The 17881-nt window shown below is 33.3% G+C and overlaps 1 protein-coding gene across 2 annotated transcripts in view; it reads left to right on the forward strand.

Moving 5' to 3' along the window:
- AFG1L (AFG1 like ATPase) overlaps positions 1-17881 on the forward strand; it is a 184056-nt gene that overhangs the window by 47634 nt on the left and 118541 nt on the right. Inside the window, exons 4-5 of one of the 2 annotated variants that reach the window (XM_051997494.1) lie at positions 5184-5285; positions 8478-8608. In XM_051997494.1, the coding sequence (XP_051853454.1) occupies positions 5184-5285; positions 8478-8608 (233 nt within the window). The remainder of the gene's footprint in view (positions 1-5183; positions 5286-8477; positions 8609-17881) is intronic. The other variant, XM_051997496.1, reaches the window with a different exon arrangement.

Here is a 17881-nt window from a genome sequence, read left to right on the forward strand (position 1 = left end):
TGTCATGTTCTAGGAATAGACAGGAGAAAGTATCTGGAAAGATAGAAGGGGTTAGAAAAGGAAGAAATTGAAAAGCCAAATAGGGTATTTTATATATGATTCCAGAGGTGATAGAGAGTCACTGGAGTTTATGTGGAATTTAATAACACCATCCCAATGAGTTTCCATTTGGATGTTTATCAGGTGCATAAAAACTTTTTTTTTCTTAAATAAACAAGTATTTTCCCAAAAATCCCATTTCCATTACAAACTGATATTTCTAGTCTCACTTTTTTTTTCTATACTTGGTATGAAAATGAATAACCTATTGGAATTATCATAAATTTATGCCTAGTGAATTAATGACGTTTTATTATAGCCAATTATGTGAATCTTGCTTCATTCAATAGATGTATTTCAGAAAAGTTGTAAGTTGATATTTTTTTAACAAATCTAATAAATTAAAAATCCATTAGAGGAACTCACTATTTAAAAGGAGTCTTTAGTGCTTGGTTTTTCAAAAAATGAAGGATTCTTTTAAAATGTGAATATAATTACTAATGATGTTTTCATTCAGTTTTGTAAGCTTGGAATTTCATATCCAATAAGCTGGCCTAGTGCCAAATTTATTTCATATTATTGAGAGGAGACTAGAAAAATACACAAAAATCATCTCACTTCTACAGCTATTTCTTCATTGATTTTGATGGATAAATAAGTGTATATTGTGATGAAATTTGAAGATGTTCACTGAGTTTAGCAAATTAACTATTATCAGTGACTAGGTGTGCCTATTGATGTTGAATTCTTTGGAAACAAAATGTGAGCAAGAGAACTTTATTGCATAGCAAAGCTGTGTACTTCTTGTGCCAAGTTGTAAATTCCATTTGCAATTCTTCCTTCTATAGTTCTCATTCCATTTTTTTTTTAAAATACCAACTTTTGTTGTTCACTTGCATTTTGTTTTCTTTCTCATTTTTTTTTCCTTCTTGATTTGATTTTTCTTGTGCAGCATGATAATTGTGGAAATATGTATAGAAGAATTACCCATGTTTAACATATATTGAATTACTTGCTGTCTACAGGAGAGGGGAAGGGGAAGGGAGGGAAAAACAGTTTGGAACACAAGGTTTTTCAAGGGTGAATGTTGAACATTATCTATGCATATGTTTTGAAAGTAAAAAACTTTAATAATAAAAAGCCAAAAATATTAATCTTTTAAAATCACTTATTTTTTCTCTTCCACAAATTCAAGTTGAGTTTATATTCAAGTTGTGAATATCTGTGAAGCTTTGCTTGGAGGTGTTTTGGAGTCATTCTTGTCTTCTAGATGGGTCTTGAATTTCTTTGCCACCTTAATATCTCTTTATGGTTGGATTCTTTTTGATTTTCAATCTTCTAGCCTACATACTGATTTTGGATTTAACTTTAGGGCTGTTGCTGCTTTCTTGAGGTATTGAATTGTATTTTCTTCTAGGATCTCAGGGCTAGACTGGGACATGCAAACTTTTAGTGCTCTCAAAGTGTCTTAATACAGAGCAAGCTATTTCTTTGCAAGTTTACAACTTGAGTTTTGGTTTGTGCAACAGTAGATGTTGCTGGACTCAACCTGTAACATCAACTGGCAAACTCTGTTCATTCAAAGTGACAGAATTATAGGGCTCTCTTTTAGTCTTGAATTTCCTGCTCTGGTTATTCTTCTGCAGACTGGGCTAGATGTTGGAAGTGAGAAGCCACACGACTGTTGCCCGCTTCTGAACTTACTCCTCTCTCAGTACACAGCCAAGGACCAACTGTGCCTCTTAGCTTAAACTGCTACCACTGGGTACAGGTCCTCCTTTCAATCCTCCATCTGTGGCCCAGGTCACTGGCTAGTGAGTGACAAAGCTGATAGCACCTATCCCCATCATGGTGCCTTGATACTAGTCTGATGATGTCTTCTTACCCTGATGCACAATCTCTCTGGGTGCTAGAGTGCTCTATGAGGGGCATATTACTGACCTAACTAGTGCCCAGTGCCTAGAGATCTCTGTCTTTGATATGCTGAATTGGGCTGAAGAAGTGACTCACTGGGCCTTATTCTGTATATCCAGGATGTAGCCTGGTATATTTTCTAGAACTGTTTAAAGGAGTTTTGTGGAAAGGAGTTAGATTGTACTGCTTTTTATAACTCTGCCAACTTGACTCCCAATTCTAATCTTTCTTAAATTATTTCTCCTTGAACTATTTTCCAGGTCAATTGTTTTTGATATCAGATACCTTATATTTTCCCAATTGTTTCATTTTGTTCTAACATTTCTTATTATTTTAGGAGTTAATGATATCTGTTTGTTCTAATTTCCAAAGTGTCTTTACTTAGGTAAGGTTTAACATTTTCAGTTCTAAATTAGTTATATTTTCTTTCACAGATTTTATTTATTTATTTATTTTTTTGATTACTTGCTTCCTTTTTTTTTCTCTAGATATACATGTCTATGAAAAATCTTTTTTTTTTTTTTTTTTTTATTTGAGTCTCTGCTTGGAGTTATTAGAGAGTTACTCTGTAGGTTAGATTTTTGGATATCTCTTGCTCTATTGTAGTGCTATAGAGAGAGAGCTCTGTTATAAAGTTCTATTTAACTAAGGGTCCATGAACTTGATTTCTTAATATTTTGATAACTATATTTTGGTTTCCTTTGTATTCATATATTTTATTTTATTCATTGTAAAACATTATTCTGAGAGGGATCAAGGCCATCATAAAGGTTTAAGAACTCTTCCTGATCTATTATAACTCTATAGTGGTGTATATCTTATTAAATTTGCTTATCTTTCTAGCCTTAGACTCAGAACTGGGGCTTTGTGTCAGAACTTAAGCTTCATCTTCTGTTGATTCATTAAGACAGTGGTGTCAGCTTTGCACAGTCTCAGTATGGATCAATCTCTTCTTCCTGTGCTGATCTCCACTTCTATCTCCCTACTCCCCATCTTTGAGCTTTTGCAGATTGGGTCTTCAGGATCATTGCTAGGGAATGCTGTCTCACCTGAATTGGTTACTACTATTCCTGGTCACTTTCAAGATTTCTATTTGTGGATTTCAGATTACCCTTTTGGCTTTCTTTAGGGAAGTCTGCTGTTCTGCTACCTCCAGACCCAAAGCCCTCAAGCAACAGGTATCTCTGACAGCTTCAGGCGAATTGTATTCTTTTGGCCTTGGCTTTGCTGGAAGCCCTATTTAATTTGTGCACCTTGGGCTAACATTCTGATGTAGTTTTTTTTTAATACATACTTACATATATACATACCTACCTACATATATATATAAATATATAAAACTTTTTGTTTTTAAAACATATGCATGGATAATTTGACAACATTGACAATTGCATAGTCTTCTGTTTCAGATTTTCTCCTCCTTCTCCCCACCTTCTCCCCTAGATGGCAAGCAATTCAATATATGTTAAACATATTAAAATATATGTTAAATCCAATATGTATCAACATATTTATACAATTCTCTTGCTGTGCAAGAGAAATCAGATCAAAAAAAGAAAGTAAATGAGAAAGAAAACAAAATGCAAGCAAACAACAACAAAAAGAGTGAGAATGTTATGTTGTGATCTACATTTAGTTCCTATAATCCTCTCTCTGGGTGCAGATGGCTTTCTTCATCACAAGATCTCTGGAGCTGGCCTGAATCACCTCATTGTTAATGAGAGTGACGTCCATTAGAACTGATCATCGTATAATCTTGTTGCCGTGTACAATGATCTCCTGGTTCTGCTCATTTCACTTAGCATCAGTTCATGTAGATTTCTCCAAGCCTCTTTGAAATCATCCTGCTGATCATTTCTTATTGAACAATAATATTCCATAACATTCATATACTTATTCAGCCATTCTCCAACATCCACTTAGTTTCCAGTTCCTTGTCATTACAAAAAGGGCTGCCACAAACATTTTTGCACATGGGGGCCCTTTTCCCTTTTTTATGATCTCTTTAGGATTTAGACCCAGTGGAGACACTACTGGATCAAAAGGTATTCATAGTTTGGTTGTCCTTTGGGCATAGTTGCAAACTGCCTCCAAAATGATTGGATTAATTCATAACTTCACCAACAATGTATGGGTGTCCTTGTTTTCTCACATCCCTTCCAATATTTATCATTATCTTTTCCTGTCATCTTAACCTAAGAGGTGTGTAGTGGTATCTTCAAGTTGTCTTAATTTGCATTTCTCTAATCAATAGTGATTTAGAGTATTTTTTCATATGACTAGAAATGGCTTTAATTTCTTCATCTGAAAATTGTCTGTTTATATCCTTTGACTATCAGTTGGTGAACAATTTGTCAGATGTGGGATTATATTCAAACCCTGTGACTTTCAAATCCAGCATTATTTCTATTGTCTTCTACTGCCTCTCAAATGTTTTTAAAATAATAAATGACTATAGTGTACTTAGTTTTTTAAAAACATGTTATACTTTAATGAATTCTTAAACTTTCATCTATGGCTTTCACTTGTATTCAGCATTTGTGACCCAATCATCAATATACTATTAAATGTTAACATATATGCTTCTTTTTACATCATTTTATTTCTGATTTACATAATTTTATTTCTGATCTTGGCATCTACCAGATTGTCTTTGTCAATGCCTTGCACCTATAGAAATACAAAACCTATTTCTTGAATGATGAATGTAATTACTATATTTAGCTCACTAAATGCTAGCAAAGTAACTTTAGTCAGTCTGTAAACACAATTATGCTTAAAATGGAAAGAATTAGAGTCAGAGGATGGGCTCAAATTCCATTTCACATCCTTACTACCTTTTTGATTCTAGGAAAGTCATTCCATCCTCAGTCTCTTCATTTGTTAGAGGAAGGAGGGATTGGATTAAGTGCTTCTCATGCTTCCCCAGTTCTAGGTCTATGATTCTGTTATATTATCTTCATTATTATGTCAAATCCTATTATATTACCTCATTATTAAGTCAAATCCTATATTTCACAGAAACTGAATTTTAGGTACAATACCAAATTTGTATTTCAACTAGTTTAACAAAGTAAACCCTCCTTCCCAACAATGAAGATTTGTTCTATTCAGTACAAAAGAATGTGCTTGCATTAGATCAAAGCAATAAACAATCATTACAGTAATCAGCATATACTATTTAAATTAATAGTGGATTCTGTTTTTTTTTTTCTTTTTTTACCCTTAAGGTACAGGAAAGACAATGGTGATGGACATGTTTTATGCTTATGTAGAAATGGAGAGGAAAAAGAGAGTCCATTTTCATGGCTTCATGCTTGATGTACACAAAAGTAAGTGAATATTTGGATTGACATATAAGAAAGTAAGCTCTTTAGTGAAAAAATTATGGAGTACCCCATCTCTGTGAGCTTTAAATATTCTTTGATTCAACTTGCTCAAAATACAAATAAGTTCTTATTTTATTTGGTCTCATTTGTTTTATCCAGTGTTGGTTATTGATATTATAGTGTAGTCCTGAGACAGTGATGATGATTCTATCTTTTTTTGTGTGTGAGAGGCAACTGGGGTTAAGTAACTTGCCCAAGATCACACACCTAGCAAGTGTTGAGTGTCTGAAGCCAGACTCCTAGCTACAGATCCAACTACAGGGCTGGTATGAACCATCTACTACCCCAAGGATGATGATTCTAGTGATGAGGTACAAGAATTGAGGGTAAGAAAGAGGGTAAGAAAGAGGGTAAGAAAGATCTCTGGTCAATGTCACAGATTCTTTGCAAAAGAATTCACACCCCTGAAGTTTGTAAGCAAAAGGGGATTTATTTACACTAAGAAGACAGTAAGCTAAGAAGACAGCTTTCTTAGTAGGCAAACTCCTCATTAGGAATTTAGCAAAGATGGGTTGACAAACCCCTTGATTCTATGGGGTTAGTCTTGGCCTGGAGCTGGAGAGCAGGTTAAGCTACTTGGTTGACTACACCCCAGGCCAAGATTTCCAATTGAATGAGATTACTTAAAGAGATTACAACTGGGAGTTGTCTGGGAAGGATGAGCCCCTCCTGAAGGCGGGGAGGGTTTGAGAATCAGGAGCGCCCTTCCTCTAAAGATTCCTTTCCCGCTCCTCCCCCCAAAATGGGGCACAGTTTACATTAGGAATCACCCTCAAAGATTAAAGGGGACACAATATACATCACTAGCACCTTATTTTAAAAAAAAATTAAATAGTATTTTATTTTGCCAAATGTATACAAAGATAGTTTTCAACATCCACCTCTACAAAACTTTGTGTTTCAGATTCTTTCCTTTCCTTCCCCTTTCTTCCTCCTCAAGACAACAAGCAATCCAATATAGCTTAAACATGTGACACCTTATATTTAGATAACTCTTTAGTTTACAGATTGCAACTATGCCTTCTCGTGTTGTTTCTTAAATGTTTGGACTTACTCAATTAGATGGCTACCCTGATGTTTTTATTTGTACAAATATCTAGGCCAGCAATGTGTACACAATGGAGTCTCAAAAAATGCTTGCTGGCAAGATAAAGTTGAAATGGGTTCATGATCTAGATATAAAGAATGAGATTATAAACAAATTATAAGAACATAGGATAGTTTACCTCTCAGATCTGTTGGGGAGAAAGGAATTTGTGACCAAAAAAGAACTAGAGATCATTATTGATCACAAAAAAGATAATTTTGATAATATTAAATTAAAAGGTTTTTGCACAAACAAAACTAATGCAGACAAGATTAGAAGGGAAGCAATAAACTGGGAAAATGTTTTTAGATTCAAAGGTTCTGATAAAGGGATCATTTCTAAAATATATAGAGAATTGGCTCAAATTTATAATAGTTCAAGCCATTTTCCAATTGATAAATAGTCAAAGGATATGAACAATTTTCAGATGAAGCAATTAAAACTATTTGTAGTCATATGAAAAAGATGTTCCAAATCACTATTAGTCAGAGAAATGCAAATTAAGACAACTCTGAGATACCACTCTACACTTATGAGATTGGCTAAGATGACAGGAAAAGATAATGATCAATGTTGGAGGGGATGTGGGAAAGCTGGGTCACTGATACATTGTTGGTGTATGGATCTATCCATTCTGGAGAGCAGTTTGGAACATGCTTAAAAAGTTATCAAACTGTGCATACCTTTTGATCCAGCAGTATTACTACTGGGCTTATACCCCAAGAGATCTTAAAGAAGGGAAAGGGACCTGTATGTGCAAAGATATTTGTGACTTCCCTTTTCATAGTGGCAAGAAACTGGAAACTGAGTGGATGCCCATCAATTGGAGAATGGCTGAATAAATTATGGTATATGAATGTTATGGAATATTATTGTTCTGTAAGAAATGACCAGCAGGATGAATACAGAGAGGCTTGGAGAGACTTACATGAACTGATGCTAAGTGAAATGAGCAGAACCAGGAGATCATTATACAGGACAATAACAAGATTATACAATGATCAATTCTGATGAACTTGGCTCTCTTCAATACTAAGGTATTTCAAACCAGTTCTACTTGTTCAGTGATGAAGAGAGCCCAGAGAGAGAACCGGGGATACTGAGTGTGGACCACAACATAGCATTTTCACTTTCTCTGTTGTTGTTTGCTTGCATTTTGTTTTCTTTCTCAGTTTTTCTTTTTTTTTTCCTTTTTGATCTGATTTTTCTTGTGCAGCAAGATAACTATATAAATATGGATATATACACACACACATATATATATATATTGAATGTAACATATATTTTAACATATTTAACATGTATTGGACTATCTGCCATCTAGGGGAGGGGATGGGAGGAAGGAGGGGAAAATTTGGAACAGAAGGTTTTGCAAGGGTCAGTGTTGAAAAATTATCTATGCATATGTTTTGTAAATAAAAAGCTTTAATAAATTAAAAAGAAAATGCTTGTTGGATGAATGTATGGCATAAGATTGACTTAAGCAGTTAAGATAATGTGTTAGAGAAAATAAAAATTCCCATCATTTCTGCATACATATGGGATCCTAGGATTTAAAGTTGAATCTTACATTAGCCAACATTCTGTCTAAGCCCCTCATTTTAGTGATAAAAAGATAAGGCCCAGAGAAATTTAGAACCACATGCTCCAGGCTTCCTAGAGCAGAGATGAGATTTAAATCCAGGTGGTCTGACTCCAAATTTGGTATGCTGGTCCACAAATGTCTAATATCATATATCATCCACTTTGTTTTTCAACAAAGCTAACATGGATATGTATGAGAAAATTTAAAGTTGTTTTTTGTCTTCCTGTTGTCAAGATTTCTATGGGACCTTAGATTGTTCTAAGACCTAGTTTTTGAGGCTAAAATGTTATCCTCTCAGTAATAAAATTATATTCTGTATGACTTTAAATCATTATTCATTTCTCCATTATAATTATATTTAAATGCTTTTCATAAAATTTTCTTCTTTTTTTCCCCTAACATTTAAATAATATTTAAAGTTATTTTAATATAACTTTTCATTTCTGTTTTTTATCCATTTAAGGAATACATCGTCTTAAACAAAGTTTGCCAAAACGGAAGCCAGGGTTAATGGCCAAATCATATGATCCTATAGCTCCTATAGCTGAAGAAATTAGTGAAGAAGCATGTCTCTTATGTTTTGATGAGTTTCAGGTAATGTAGAAATTAATGAGCATATTTGATGTTGTTCTAAGCTAAGTATTAGGTTCAGAATTTTCTTGCTGATTTTGTCACTCATTTGCTATTTGACTCGATTCTCTATTATACAGTTGGTTTATTTTTCTCCTAATTTGCAGGAATGACAGAAAGATTAATAAAATAATGTCTGTGAAAACCATATAAGGCCAGGAGTTCTTAGCCATTTTTTGGTTTTGTGCCAAAGCCTATGGATCCTTTCTTAGAGTAACATTTTTACATAGTGAAAATTTGGATTACAGAGGAAATCAATTTTATTGAAAACTGATTATTAGAACATTGTAGAAAAGTTTAATAGACCTCAGGTTAAGAACCCCTTATTTAAAGTGTTTTTTCTAACTGCTGTGTAAATACTATCTAAATAACTTAAATGCTATATAAAAATCAGTATTTACTTTTTACTGTAAAGAATAATTGTGGAGTGAGGAAATATGGTTATTGTATACTTATTTTGTATCTCACACCACACCCAGAAAATTGTCACCATATGGTAGGTACTCATGAGTACTGAACACTCAGTTAATATTTAAAGAAAAATATTACTTTGATAATATGATCAAAATGAATAATTGAGTTCTTTTATATATAATTTATTAATTATTATAAGAAAAGGAAAACTGGACTACATAAAGAAAATATAAGCTTTAATCAATAAGTTGCACATGCCAAAATTTTGAAAAATTGATGCTCAGAAGGAAATACAAAAATTAAAATGGATGTTTATTTAAAGTAAATGCCACCTGGACACAGCAGTCTTTCCTCCTCCCATGAACTTTTACCTAATATCAAGGGAAATGTGGTCTACTTGGCTGTATTTCCAAATTATACCTACTTAGGGCCTCATTAGCATTTAGGAAAAACTTATAAAAATAGCCAATATAGTCTTATCTGCAGTTAAGAAGCAGAGTTTATGACCAAAACTTTGACTTATCCCTGACCTATATTGGAGTGCTCTCATCTTTCTATGTGAAGAGAATCTTTTCACTACTTAGACTATGGAGTTCCTCTCTATAAGGAGAAAAGAATGGAGGTGAAAATTTTTCTGTACCCTATTAAATTGCAAAGATAAAAGAATAAAATCACATATAATCTTCCCATCAGTAACATATTGTTGATGGCTATATTGCTTTAAAAACTATATATCTCATGGTGACTCAAATTTCTATATAGGTTTTATATTGTCTAAGGAGGGTGGTGGGGAGAAGTATTCCTAATTTTATACAATCAACATGGTACATTTATTGATTTAAGGTAATAAAATAAATAAAAGCTTCTTTTCCTAATTCCTAACTTCTATTCTGATCAACTTTAGGAAGTGATCAAAGTGATATATTTTTTATTGTTCATTTAATGAAAGAGTACATAGTAGATGATATATTTAACTGATTATTTTGTTATATTCTTGATTGGTATGACTGAGGCCCTAAATAGTGGGGTAAAAAATTACTACTTTACTACTTTACTGATTACTACTTTAGTGATTTTCATTGTTTTTATATTACTGCTTACTTTACAAGAAGAGATACTTTATTGTTAACTCTGGAGCAGGAAACTTGATTTTAAAATTAGTTTTTTTCAGTATCTAGTTTAATGAGGTGTTTTTTTAAAATAACTGATTTGTATCCACTGGATAAAGATAGTCACTCATCTTTTGAAACTTTATTATCTTTATAAACATTTGATTTGTTAAATTATCTTTTCTCATTACTAGATAGATAAATTAATTTTAATCACTATTACCAGTAATAATCAGAATATAACCATCAAAGACAACTAGGTAGTATTGTAGATAGAATGTGAGACTTTAGTCAGGAAGACCTGAATTCAAATTTTGCATCAAATTGTTATTAACTCTGTCACTCTGGGTAAGTCATTTAACTTCTTAGCCTCAATTTCTACATTCATAAAATGAGGAAAATAGCAACCACCTCACAGAATCATAATGTTCAAGTGCTTTGCAAACCTTAATGCAATTTTTAAAAAATCTAGTCATTGTCATCATGATTATCATCAAAGTTCTCCGTGGTTATGATTATGAAGCCTAATATACAGTGTTAAATTTTCTGTTTGTACAAATTTTTTAGACTCTACCACTGCTGACCTCTAGGAGGAGCAGTAAGTTATGAATTCTAGGGTACTGTCCTATTAGGGACATTAAGATGTGGGGGAAGGAATGCTATTAACCCCTCCTACTTTTCCCTCAAAGCAGGAAAGCTATAGGATATTCACATATGTCTGCCAGTGAGTGAAAATCTTTGTTCTCATTGAACATTTTAGCCCTAATGACCTGAAAATAAGTTGATCTTAATATGTCTCTAAAAGGAAGCAGATAGCCACTTCTCACTGATACCATTATCTGCTGGCTATATTTATCTCAGGAGCTATTTGAAAACTAGTTATAATGAAGTTGCATTACTCTTGAGTCTTTGATAGATCTCTGATTCCCATCATGAAGGGCACTTCATCAACTAATGCAGATTGCAAACCAGCCTTTTTATCCTTTGATATTCTTGTGCATAGTGTAGCTAAGTATCTCTAGTATCCTGGAGTCAGGAAGACTCATCTTCTTGAATTCAAATCTAGCCTCAGACAATTACTAGCTGTATGACCCTGGGCAAGTCACTTCTGTTTAATTTCTTCATTTGAAAATGAGCTGGGGAAGAAAATAGAAAATCATTTCAGTATCTATGTCAAGAAAACCCCAAATGGAGTCACAGAGTTGGATGTGATTGAAAACAACTGAATAGCAACATTCTTGTTCATTTCTTTCCATAAATTTCTCCAGGGAAATAGAGGGGGGGAGGAGGGGAATAGGGGAATGTTTCTTCATTGTGTTTGGAGTTTCCTCACGCTCTTTTGATTTTGCGTGGATACCACTGGAGCATATGTTACTGTCTTTGATCTAGCCCTCAAATTGGCCTCTTACATTTTCTAGATTTCTCTAATTTTTTCTAGGTCTTTCTACATCTCTCTAATTATGCTTATCATAGTACTTCCTTGAGGAAATTCTTCATGGTAAGATAATCTACTCACACTCATCATCTACCTCTCTATTCACCTCAGGGTGATACTTAAGTTTAATTCTTCAGAGACGTTGGTATTCTTTGATTTGCAGCTATACAATCTTACTAGAAGAAGACTAATGTGAAAAAGATAGATTTTTGTTTCAAGGAGAAGCTTGTGTCCTCAAAAGCACTTTACAGTTTTCGCAAATGCCATCTAGTCCACTTTTTTCCTCCTTTCCAATTCCAAATTCATTGTATATATTGGGTGTCCAGGACTTGTACCAACAGAAATGAATGATCATTTCAACATTTATGGTATTTTTGCCTCTTTCAGTTCAAAATTGGTGTCTTCACTGTTATTGATGGGAAAAGAGTTTGTTTTAGAAATTTTTGTAGACTTTATAGACTCTCCCCCTATTTTTTATCTGTTTATTGCTCTCTTACCAGTTTTATCTTTAAATATCCTCACAATTATGTGATTTCCTTGTATCTCTTCCCAAACCTTTTGTAGTATACCTAGCATACTATGTGTTCCTGTAGACTTTTTTTAAGTTGAAATAAAATCTGCCCTCCTTATTTACTAATTGTTTCTCTCAATCTATGATAGAATTGTTCCTTAATGGTTCTTGATAATAGATTAAGAGCTCATTAGTATTGATCTTTCCTTTCCTAATTTTGTAGATTCTGTAGTTTTCCAATTCAGCAAACATTATTAAATTCCTATTATGTACAAAGCTTTGGGAATATAAGGGAAAATTAAATAACTACTGCCCTCTGGGAGCTAATTTGAGGAGAGACTGAATACTCACAGCTTGAGGAAAGGTGAGAAAAGCTTTTCAGAGAAGTTGATACCTAAACTAAACCTTGAAGAAAGGAAAGGATTACAGAAGTGGTGGGAAGAACCTATATTCCAGGACTGTGAATGGTACAGAAACAAGAGGTGGAATACCTTACTGCTGACGTTAGCTGGAAAAGAGCAAGGGAGAGCAGAGCATTCTTTGGAAATAGGGGTAGATATTCATTAGCACATAATCAATTCTGAGTGTCTCCAGAGGGGATCCTCAAATAACATGCTGTTAAGCTATCCTAGGGGGCCAGCTTAAGTTAAATTAATGAACATTTTCTTGTTATATCATTTGAATGTGCTATCAAATAGTAGATTTATTTCTTTTGAATCACACATTACCAAGAAGTAACCTCAATTTTTACTTAACCTTCATTTAATTTTTTTTTCATTTTTGTTTTAGGAGTTTTAGAGAAGGGAACAGTTGGGTTGCATACCCTAAATTCTATTTATCAAATCAAAAAGAAAAATTTTAAAAATGCAGAAAAATCTCAAATAGTCAAAGAATAGATCTTAATAACCATATTTATTCATATATATATATATTTACACATATGCATAAAGGAAAATATTTCCTTTGAGTTTTTACCTTTTACTCATATTTTGGGAAGGCCAGTATGTTTGTATTCAGAATAAAAAATGTGAATACATTCATTATAATGTAAACGTTTTCTTCAAAATTTGTTAATAGTGTTTTGACCATATGTTATCAGAGTAGGTAACCAGTTCATTGTTATTTGAGAGACATTGGGCCAGCAGTAATAGCCCTGACTACTTGGTAGTGATAGAGAGCCAAAAATGACTTTTTTCTTTCTTTCTTTTTTTTTTTTATTATAGCTTTTTATTTACAAAACATATGCATGGGTAGTTTTTCAACATTGACCCTTGCAAAACCTTCTGTTCCAACTTTTCCCCTCCTTTCCCCCACCCCCTCTCCTAGATGGCAGGTAGGTAATCTAATACATGTTAAATATGTTAAAATATATGTTAAATCCTATATATGTATACATATTTATACAGTTATCTTGCTGCACAAGAAAAATCGGATCTAGAAAGAAAGTTAAAAAAAAACCTGAGAGGGAAAACAAAAATGCAAACAAACAACAACAGAAAGAGTAGAAATGCTATGTTGTGGAAATGTTCTTTTTCTATATAAATTTTAACTGAGGTCAGTCCTGGAGCTCCTTCCTAAAGAAAGGAGGTCATCAATGAGAGAGGGCATTTGGCTTCATCCATTCTATTTAGAGAAGTTGAGAGGCTCTCCTTCAGTCTAGGGATTGTGTAAACATGTCCCTGTATGTGGCAGAAATTTCATATTCATTAGAAGAACTGCTCTGTTAGAATATCCATGAAAGGGGAAATAGGTCAGTCCTCCTTCATGGAATGTTACTTAAGCTATGTTAAATACTTAAGTTCTATTTGACTCTGCATTTGAAAGCATATGTGCTTCCAAAGTGTAAAGCATCTATGGCAGAAGTATCTTTAATAAGTTATTAAGCACCTAACCTAACCTAATTAAGCATCCAAAATAGGTGATTAAAATTTGAACAGGTTGCTAAGTAGTTCAGTGGACAGAGAACTGGACCTGAGTTCAAATTTGGCCCCAGACACTTACCAGCTATGTGATCCTGGACAAGACACTTAATCTTTGTTTAATTTTCTGGAAAAGGAAATGCTAAACTATTCCAATATCTTTGGCAAGAAAACTCCATACGGGACCATGAAGAGTTGGACATGACTGAGCAAATGAACCACAAAAGTTCTCCAGGGAAAAGGACTGGGTCAAGTTAGGCTATATGGCGTAGTCATATTATTATGTTTTCCTTCATATTATTATGTTTTGATATAGATAAAGAGAAATTATCTAGAAAGATTAAAAACCAAACATCTCTATCATTTTTATATGTCTTTTTATATTAATGAATTTCAACAAGCCTTGAGAATGCTTATTCAAATGTTTGATTTAATTTACTGCCAACAGTTTCTTTTTAAGAAAGCTTAAATCCCTGAGATTTTTGCATTTATGTCAATTGAAGTTCTTGGATGTCAACTAATATAACTTAACTCATATATCTTTGCATAGCTATTAATCACCACGTAGCCTTTTTTTTTTTTTTTTTTTCTTTTCCCCCTAGTTTACTTCAACTTCTTTTTATGTGGAACAATATTGGCCCAGGAATACTAATGAGGGGAAGGGAAGCCAGATGAAAAGTACATTCAAGAGCAGCAGTTTTCAGGGTGTTGTCTGACAGCCCTTTGGGGTCCCAGAGATCTTTTCAGGTAGTCTATGAGCTCTAAACTGTTTTCATAATACTACTAAGATCTTTTCAGGACTAACATGGTAAATACTGATAGATGGAACTCATATAAACAAAAGTTCTTTTGGAGGTCATCAATAATTTTTAAGAGTGTAAACAAATCCCCAGATAAAAAATTTGAGAATCATTATTCAAGAGAGGGCAATCTAATACAGACATCACTTATGAGTGCCTCTCTTTTTCTTTCTCTTAAATGTGGCAGAAAGTGGGTGTAGTAATAAAGTATACCATGAACACACTCATTCATGTCATAGTGTGCTGTTAGTCTTCTTGGGACAGTCAATATTTTTTTTTGCTGTGCTTTTTAGACCCACATTGGGCCATTTTCAAGAAGAGTGGATTTCAGTTTCTGTTATGTCAAACTTAATTATTAACATATTGTAGTATTATGTTAAGTTTTTAAAAATAATTGCAGTATGACACTGATACATTCTGCTTAGGACTCAATCTTATAGCTTACCTTTTGCCCTATGTCTGCCTATCTATTGACAATGATGTTATTATTCTTCATTTCAGTCTGGTTGCAAGAGTACTAGGTAAGGAGTAAAAATAGCCTGTCTTGCAAGGCTTGATATGTCTATTTGTAAAGATAGATATTATCTATCACTGTCATTTTCAAATGAGTCTGAAATGCAAAAAGTTATATCTACATGTAAATGGTCATTCACTGAATTATTTTATTTTTCTTATATGTCAATTCATTTTATTTGAGACTTTTTTTCCTCCTTGTCCTGTTAGCATTTGGATTTTGGAGATAATTTAATTTGATTTTTTTTGTCCCCAACCCTATTTTCACTTATTTCTTCATCAATTTTATAAGAAGTTCTTATTCATCTTGGCTTTTATCTATAACTATTGGTTTCCATTAATGCCTCTTGATGCATTTTGTCTGTCACTGTTATGCAAATAAGCTTCAATTTTATTGAATTTTTAAAAATCCTTCTGGACAAAGGATTACTTATTGGCTAATTTTTCTTGCTTTTAGCTTATTTTTTTTATTTAATATTTTATGTCCCCCAATTACATGTAAAAATCAATTTTCAACATTAATTTTAAAAATTGAATTCCAAATCTCTCCTTCCATCCCTACCCCTTTCTATTTAGCTCTGTTCTTTTCATCAGGAATTCTTGAAAATTCTCTTATATTTAATATCCATTTTTTTCCCTCTGAAGGATTATACTCAGTTTTGCTGGGTAAGTAATTCAATGGTTATAATCCTAACTCCTCTGCCCTCCAGATTATCATATTCCAAGCCCTTCCATCCTTTGATGTAGAAGTTGCTAAATCTTATGTTAACCTGACTGTGGGCTTTTACTTGAATTATTTCTTTCTGGTTGCTTGCAATATTTTCTCCTAGACTTGGGAGCTCTGGAATTTGGCTATAATATTCCTGAGAGTTTTCATTTTGGGATCTCTTTTAGGTGATTGTTAGAATCTTTGAATTTTTATTTTACTTTCTGGTTCTAGAATAGGAGGGCAGTTTTTCTTTTTCTTTTTTTTTCCTTTTTTTTTTATTTTATAATAACTTTTTATTGACAGAATCCATGCCAGAGTAATTTTTTTTTACAACATTATCCCTTGCACTCGCTTCTGTTCCAATTTTTCCCCTCCTTCCCTCCACCCCCTCCCCTAGATGGCAAGCAGTCCTATATATATTAAATATGTTGCAGTATATTCTAAATACAATATATGTTTGCAGAACCGAACAGTTCTCTTGTTGCACAGAGAAAATTGGATTCAGAAGGTAAAAATAACCCGGGAAGAAAAACAAAAATGCAGATAGTTCACATTCCTTTCCCAGTGTTCTTTCTTTGGGTGTAGCTGCTTTTGTCCATCGTTTATCAATTGAAACTCAGGTTTCTTTGTCAAAGAAATCCACTTCCATCAGAATACATCCTCATACAATATCGTTGTTGAAGTGTATAATGATCTCCTGGTTCCGCTCATTTAATTTAGCATCAGTTCATGTTAGTCTCTCCAAGCCTCTCTGTATTCATCCTGCTGGTCATTTCTTACAGAACATTAATATTCCATAACATTCATATACCACAATTTACCCAACCATTCTCCAATTGATAGGCATCCATTCAATTTCCAGTTTCTAGCCACTACAAACAGGGTTGCCACAAACATTTTGGCACATACAGGTCCCTTTCCCTTCTTTAGTATCTCTTTGGGGTATAAGCCTAGTAGAAACACTACTGGATCAAAGGGTATGTACAGTTTGATAACTTTTTGAGCATAGTTCCAAATTGCTCTCCAGAATGGCTAGATGTGTTCACAATTCCACCAACAATGTATCAGTGTCCCTGTTTTCCTGCATCCCCTCCAACATTCATCATTATTTTTTCCTGTCATCTTAGCCAATCTGACAGGTGTGTAGTGGTATCTCAGAGTTGTCTTAATTTGCATTTCTCTGATCAATAGTGATTTGGAACACTCTTTCATATGAGTGGTAATAGTTTCAATTTCATCATCTGAAAATTGTCTGTTCTTATCCTTTGACCATTTATCAATTGGAGAATGGCTTGATTTCTTATAAATTTGAGTCAGTTCTCTATATATTTTGGAAATGAGGCCTTTATCAGAACCTTTAACTGTGAACCCAGTTTGTTGCTTCCCTTCTAATTTGTTTGCATTAGTTTTGTTTGTACAAAGGCTTTTTAATTTGATATAATCAAAATTTTCTATTTTGCGATCAGTAATGGTCTCTAGTTCATCTTTGGTCACAAATTTCTTTCTCCTCCACAAGTCTGAGAGATAAACTATCCTATGTTCCTCTAATTTATTTATAATCTCGTTCTTTATGCCTAGGTCATGGATCCATTTTGATCTTATTTTGGTATATGGTGTTAAGTGTGGGTCTATGCAGGGCAGTTTTTCTTGAGAATTTCTTGAAAGATGTTTTCTGGTCTCTTTTTGATAATGGCTTTCAAGTAGTCCAATAATTTTAAAATTATTTCTCCTGAATCTATTGTCCAGGTCATTTCTTTTTCTAATAAAACATTTCACATTGTCTTCTATTTTCACATTCTTTTCATTTTGCTTTATTGTTTCTTTATA

This window comes from Antechinus flavipes, chromosome 4, assembly GCF_016432865.1.
Source record: "Antechinus flavipes isolate AdamAnt ecotype Samford, QLD, Australia chromosome 4, AdamAnt_v2, whole genome shotgun sequence".
Lineage (NCBI taxonomy): Eukaryota > Metazoa > Chordata > Mammalia > Dasyuromorphia > Dasyuridae > Antechinus > Antechinus flavipes.